The sequence below is a fragment of the Strongylocentrotus purpuratus genome, unplaced genomic scaffold (genome assembly GCF_000002235.5).
Source record: "Strongylocentrotus purpuratus isolate Spur 01 unplaced genomic scaffold, Spur_5.0 spur5_scaffold_2, whole genome shotgun sequence".
NCBI lineage: Eukaryota > Metazoa > Echinodermata > Echinoidea > Camarodonta > Strongylocentrotidae > Strongylocentrotus > Strongylocentrotus purpuratus.
In genome coordinates this window covers 38,853,124-38,860,478 of record NW_022145605.1, presented here as the reverse complement: position 1 = coordinate 38,860,478, position 7,355 = coordinate 38,853,124, and the positions used below count along the sequence as shown (strand labels likewise).

Genomic DNA, 7,355 nt, shown 5'->3' with positions numbered 1-7,355 from the left:
ATGTCAAAGTTTCCGCACTTCGCGCGGGAGGGGGGGGGGGGGGGGGGACTGAATTTAGACCGAAAGATTAAGAGTCGAGAATGGTACAACGAATCGTTTTCTTTTTTTAAATAATCTAATGAAACGTCAAAGCTTCCGGGCTTTGCGCGGGGGGGAACTGATTCAGACAAGGATTAAGAGTCGAGAGTGGTACATCAAATCGTCTTCTTTCTTTAATAATCTAATGAACCGTCAGAGCTTCCGCGCCACGCGCGGAGGAAGGGGAACTTAATTCAAACAAGGATTAAGAGTCGAGAACGGTCCAACGAATCGTCTTCTTTCTCTAATAATTTAATGAAACGTCAAAGTTTCCGCGCTTCGCGGGGGAGCTAGGGGGAAAATCCTCCTCCCTGCACCTAACCCCCTAGGGAGCGCGCTTCGCGTGCTCACTACCGCCCCTTAAAATGAAATCCTGGCTACGCGCTTGGGGAGGGGGTGTAACCTGCCACACGCTTCTACCTCTTGGTTGCTTTGATCCATTGCCGAATATATTTTGGCACCTATCATCCCCCCAACCACGGATACAAATCGACACCCTTGGTTTGACTGTATGCTTTCAAAAGTATGGCATCTTAATTCTTATTATTAATATAATATGCAGCATACTACGAATATTAACTAAAGATTACAGGACTGGCATAAGGTAGACAAATAGTAGTATATGATATTCATTTTGTACATGTATTCAAATATGTTATTCAGAGATTGATTTTCAATAAAATGGCTTGTCGGAGGGTCCAAAAAATGGAGAAAAAAAACACAAGGTAGACAAATGATTTTTAATAGGATAAGGGCATGAGATGGCTCAGGCAGAGATGCCAACCTCTGGACACAAAAAACAGACTGAGTATCCTAAAAAATCAGACTTTGGAGAGAAAACTCGAAAATTCGACACTACCAATGGCCGGTTGATCCCGGGCCAGTAAAATTTCAGAAAAATGTGATACTGGTACGTACGGTCAAGTAAAATGTTTGCTCTTTCATTAACATTTTAAAAGAAAATTGTAAAGCAAAGTTTCTGTTGGGATTGCAGGGGTTTACTTGTTCATGTTTCTATGAGATTCCGTGGTTTTTATGGGTACAAAAAAATATTTTAAAAAAATATATTGTTTTAAGAGGTGATATCGTATTATCGTATTCCACTCTTATTATCGTACTAAATACGATTAAATCGTATTGGTTGGCATCTCTGCTCAGGAGTTGTCCCTGGAAGTTCTCTTGACTTTCAGCGTGCACTACATTTGCTGGATGCTGGAATGTTGTTCTTTTAAACATTTAATATAAATGCATTTATTATGAACGTAATGTGTATGTGTTGGAGAGAGCAGAGACAATCATATTGTCTTCCGTGGAGTCAATAAGTCCTGTCCTATATTCTTTTTACAGGAATTATCTTTTTAAATGTTTCTTATATTCCGTTGATGATTTTTAAAAATATATCAATATGAGTGTTGTTTTTTTTTCTTTCCAGGAGGTGCTATCATAATGTTGAACAGTAAGATTGTTGTATTAAGATTATGGGATTATTGGTGCCTCTGACATGGCTATAAATGTATTTTTCTTTGTATATTCTTGAGCAGCCTGTCACAATTCTATATTAAAATGTGTGTGATAACTGTGCTGTTAATAATGGCAATGTTCAGTTATCACAGTTGAAATTTTCACTGCCATATGATCATGTTACTGAAAATGTCACAAGTTAGTTTATGTATATTCGCATTGTACATGTAGTAAGCATATTATGGGTTCTTTTATTTTACCTCCAAAAGTAACAGAAGACTACATCCATCCTAGACTAGATGGCGGTTCAGAAAATTCATTTTGGAGGGAGGGAGTCTGATACCAAATGGAATTACGGGAAATACGGGAATTAGTATTGGTACGAGGTCTATTTTCAGTAAAGGGAACTGTGGGAAATTGAGAAAGCACTTTAAAGCAATAAAAAGTGTTGGTCAGATGGAACAATTGTCAAATGTTAGAAGTTGTTTGTTTTCGTGTCTGTATTTTGGTTTTTGTATGTTTATATATTTTCTTTTTGTTTGTTACAATTTTTTAATATTTATAAAATTTTAGAAATTTGAGAGCAAGGTAGTTGGAAATTAACCGAGAGAGAGAGAGAGAGAGAGAGAGAGAGAGGGGGGGGGGTGGGCGGGGGTGGGCGAGAGAGAGAGAGAGAGTGTGTGGGTGTGTGTGTGTGAGAAAGGGAGAGAGAGAGAGAGCCTAAGAATGAGATAGAGGGGGGGGGGGGGACATGGGTATGGAAAAGAATTACTGGGATATATTATGGGGAGAGCAATGGAAAACCAAATATCCCCCCCCCCCCCGCGAAAATCACATTTAGAGAAGAAAAAAAAATCAAATTCAAATTAGATAATTTAATGATCTCAATCCAACGTTCAAAACATATATATGATCATTCGTAACTTTGGTTTACACAAAGGATAAACAAATTAATTGTAGTGCAACAAAGATAGTTGAGAGCAACGTTCAAAACTTATAAAGACCATTTTTTCCTCATTTTTTCTGCTTTCAATTGAATTTAGTGATAATTCTTTTGTAATGAGTGACACAAAATATGTCTATCAACATATCTTAATAGGTAGAGCACCCCAAAAATAAGAATACATCACAAATATTTAATTTTGATTTTTTTATGAAATATCTCACTGAATGCTTTATTTGCTACTAACATTTTCATAAACAGGTATATGCGGTTCTTCAGAAAAACTAACAATATAGATTCTTCACCGCAAAAACCTGAGAAAATGAGGTAAGGATTACCCTTTTCCAATTTTACATGGCTTTATTTAAAGGAAATAAGTATTGACAATCCAACATGTTCATATTTTTTAACAGACGGTTATGGTGCTTCAAAGTAAAGTCAGTATCAATGACTAGACTTATTGTATTTGAACACAAAGAGTTGTCAAAAATGCCAATTTGTTCAATATTTGTTACACATCTGCAGGTGCAGAAAATAAATGTCCAACAAGTGACTAAAAGCAGCGAATTATATATTTGCAATTTGCATTTAACCATAACAAAAAGAAAACTATGATAATAGAACAAAAATGAAATGATAGGAAATGTTTACAATGCCATGAATTTCAGTACATCTATTTGAGAAGAATGCCCTTGAAAGGCAAAATGTGCTAAAGATAGAATCAAAAGGGACTTATAAAGTGCAGTAGATCCTTCTGGCAAGCGATTCAGAAAACTGAAATCAAATTGATGGCAATACAGAACATGTATTTATTTCATTATCTACTGCATGTAAAGGTTATATTCTAGGCCTCTGATTGGTCAAAAGTGTAGGCAAGAAATTCACTACTGACTACTGCGCAGTAAAGGAAAACAAAATTGACCAGGCATAGTTCTACTGCGCAATAGATATAATTATATGGGTACGCACACTTCTTTTAGACTGGCAAATTTTCCCACATTTTAAAAGACATTTTCAAATTACATTTTTCTACACAATTCAAATTTTTATATCAGAGTTCATGAACTTTGAAATAAAAATTTGGCTGCAAGTGAAAGAAAAATACACAGGACTGCAGAGCAGTTTAGCTCTTGAAAGCTCAAGCGTTCTAGATATCTCACCGGAGCTCTTTAAAAAAGTTACATGTCTAAACAACACTTAAAAATCACTACGATCATAACAGCAAATCCAGGACAGTTCCTGTAAAAAAAAGTGCCATTACACTGTCATGTATATCCCCCCCCCCCCATTTTTATTCAGCCCTCTTAACAATTCTTTCCTTTATTACAGCTTTAAAGCCCATAAACAAGCTTTATTAGCCACATTTGTTGAACCTATTTAGAAAAGAAAAAAAAGGGTAATAATCACTTTTTCCTTGCCAAGATCTAGAATGTGAGCTTATATATTAAGTAAAAAAAAAGTTGAACAATTGCCATTATTCTCAAGTCCCTTTCACATATTTACACTCCAAGTCATTGATAGAATATTAACATATTTGGCACATGTTTCGTATGATGTAAGCTAGAGAAACAAGGTTTTGGGTTGTCAAAATGTAACTTTTTTCATTTGAAATAAAGACTGCCCTAAATTCAGTTATAGTTCATGAAGAGTATAGACATTTGGTAGCATCAGTAATACACACTGTATGATACACAAAAATTGAATCCGCAAAAGTTCATATTTTTCATCTCATTCCGGTACAGTTTTAGCTACCCACTGCAAATAAGGCAGATTTCCATTTTCAATAGGCAGGCTGATGACCTCAGCGACATCGTAAGGATGATTTTTGCGCACAAATTCTGAGAGTTCATCGATCTTTGACCTTTTGGTCTTGATCATTAAAAGCAATTCTTGGTCCTTCTCGATCTTCCCTTCCCATTCATACACAGAGGTCAAACCAGGGATGACGTTCACACATGCTGCTAACTTCTGCTCAACAATGTCTCTGTCAAGAAATAAAGGAAGAAACAAGATGATAATAAGCTTAATTTCTTACAATTCTTTTATGTGTCAGACTGAAGATGTTTTACAATAGAATTTTTTCTTATTTCCCTTAAAATATAGAAGGAAATATTGACACTGTTAAAGCCCCACTGTCCTACTTGTAGCTACTTGCTCCTTCTATATAGAAAACTTCCCCAATCGGCGCCTGTTGGTTCCCCATGATCCTCTTTTTCTTATGTTAGTTAAGAGCTGAGTTAATGCGATAGCCACCTGTCAGTGACCTCGCTGTGTGTCTAATCTGTCCTACTTGTAGCTACTTGCTCCCTCTATATAGAAAACTTCCCCAATCGGCGCCTGTTGGTCCCCCATGATCCTCTTTTTCTTATGTTAGTTGAGAGCTGAGTTAATGCGATAGCCACCTGTCAGTGACCTCGCTGTGTGGTCTAATCCCTTCTGGCCCAGTAGTATTGACGGTCTTTAAAACAACAATTTCATTTTCACATTTAAATCATTTAGGCATTTCTAGACTATTCCTATTTCTATAATCACTCCAACCATGTCCACTCTCTCAGTCTCTCCCATGATTATTCATAACCCTATGAATTCCTTTCATTTTCTTAACTTCAATTATCTGTTGAACAAACGAGCCTGAATAAAGCAATTTTTGGTTCTCTGAGCTGAGGTCAGATGTGCATTGGATGTGTGTGTGTGTGTATCATAACAAAACCTGTTATGAAAACAAAAGAAGTCAGTAAATTTTTAAAGTAGAAAGGGGGAATTTTCATGAGGAGTCTGCTCATCATCTTTTGATTTGTAGCAGAGGTTATCCCTTTGCAGCAAATGTAAATATAGGAAATTGGTATCCCAAATAGGAGACTCCCAGTTAGGCTACCCAAATCTGGACAAAAGTCTCCCAATGTATAGCCTATAGGAGGTAGTCTCCCATATTTGGTTGTGCGCCATTAATATGATCGATGTTCGTTAGATAAAGGTTTGACATCCCAGCAATATCCACTCAGCCTAATGAATATTAATTGAGCTAGAAATAGAATATTAGTCCCTAGGTCAAGGCATATATTTATAAATCAATGGGGCAATTATAAGCTAAGAAAATGACAATGAGGGTTTGAAACCAAGTCGATGCGCTAATTTGGTAAGGCATTGATTCTCATTACCAAGTCCCTCGGAGAGGACTTAAACTAAGCCGTCAGTACCCTGGGGGCTGTTTCTCGAAACCAACTCCATGACAGTCATATCTTTGTCGCCGACCTACGGAGATGTCATGAAGCGGATAAACCGTTTCACAAAGCCATGACAGACATGATATCGATATATCGCGATACTAGCAGCTCAAGAAGATAGTCTTTGTCATGATCCATTTGATTTATGAAGAATAACCCAAAACAAGTTTTGGGGCTAAAATTGTTCAAAAAGAAATATATACATATAAATTCTCCTAAAATAAATAATAAATAGTGTCATTGTCATATTTACATCATCAAACGATTTGCATATTTCTGTAAAGATTCTTAAATTGAAGAAAAAACGGTGAGTGTTTTTTTTTTGACAGTCGAATCAAAATTTAGTTGAAGGATACCGTAATGTGATAGTTTATCAATACATACTTTTTTGTTTATTGTGATGAGGAATTTTAGGCAAAATGTCTTTTCTCAGCCAGTTTTTATTCTAGAGTCTCATAAATACTCGTTATATAATTGATTTGATATTGAAAATATAATATGGAAGAAGTAATTAGAGAGGGAATAATAATGCACATAGGCCCCAAAGGTATGACGGTACGACTATGGATCGACTATGGAAAATGGTGTGTAACATTCTTACCTCTCTTATTTATATGTTATAGTTTAATGATTTGTGATTTAATGTTTATATTCAGCTTTTTAAAGTTTCTGTATAATTTGTATTCTCACTTTTGTACATTTGCATTTTGCATCCCAGAGAATTACGTACCGAACTCGTCTATATTTTTCTCAAAATGATAGTGAAACTAATCGTCCATTTCGCGGCCCATAGAATGGCAACAAACGGACTTGTGATGGCGCTTTACAGAAATTAAAAAGATATGACAGGTTCGGAGCAGTGACAACTCGCTTGTCGCGGAAGTTGTCGCTCATCTTGGCAAAGACGGCTTCGTGAAACACTTAGCTGACAAGTTGCGCGACAGTGGCGAGATGTCGTTGATCTTGTAGTTATGACGGTTTCGAGAAACGGCCCCCTGGTTGCTAACTTACAATTTTACAAGCATACACACGTTTCCTGAGCAGTCATGTAAAAACGAACAAAGAAATAAATGTACGTGTAACTTACGAGGCCAACTTTTCAGCAACTGTAGCATCTGGGCCTGGGACCGTCACAAATGCTGCAGTCAACTTGCTTGCTGCCTCGGTGCTCGATTCGTTACTCGTCATCGTCCTCGATAAGACCAATCCCAAATTCAATTTAGTAGGAAGAATTCTCTGAAATACACCTCGAAATATCAGAGACATAGAGAGGAAACTTGTAAGACCAATCAATATAGGAATTATGACAGCAGAACACCTCATATCAACTTATTCCGATCCTGAGGAAATTACATGTAGGCCTATACTGACGTACATCATGATGGCATCGCATCTACATCTATGGAATGCTGCAAAGGACCACATTTAGTATAACATTAAATTTGTAATGACCTCTTATTTAGACATCAAGACCTCTCTTATTGTTATCAAGATTTGAACAAGTTAAAAAAATTAGACCTTCATGTATAAAGATAACAAAATTCATTTACAAATTCTTTAAACTAGTTCATATTTAAAACCCGAACAGCTTTAGCCTAAGATTGGTTTTATGCATATTGTAGCGTTCCATAAGCATAGGCAAAAGAAAT

General features: G+C 36.4%; 1 protein-coding gene across 1 annotated transcript; it reads right to left on the bottom strand.

Annotated features, from left to right (window-relative positions):
• Nucleotides 1–2,399: 2,399 nt before the first annotated feature.
• Nucleotides 2,400–7,092, bottom strand: LOC764232 (protein CutA homolog). Its single transcript, XM_030992392.1, has 2 exons — nt 6,794–7,092; nt 2,400–4,466 (listed from the first exon to the last, which is right to left on the bottom strand). The coding sequence occupies exons 1-2, from the start codon at nt 7,027–7,029 to the stop codon at nt 4,211–4,213; spliced, it is 492 nt and encodes a 163-aa protein (XP_030848252.1). The 5' UTR covers nt 7,030–7,092; the 3' UTR covers nt 2,400–4,210.
• Nucleotides 7,093–7,355: the final 263 nt, after the last annotated feature.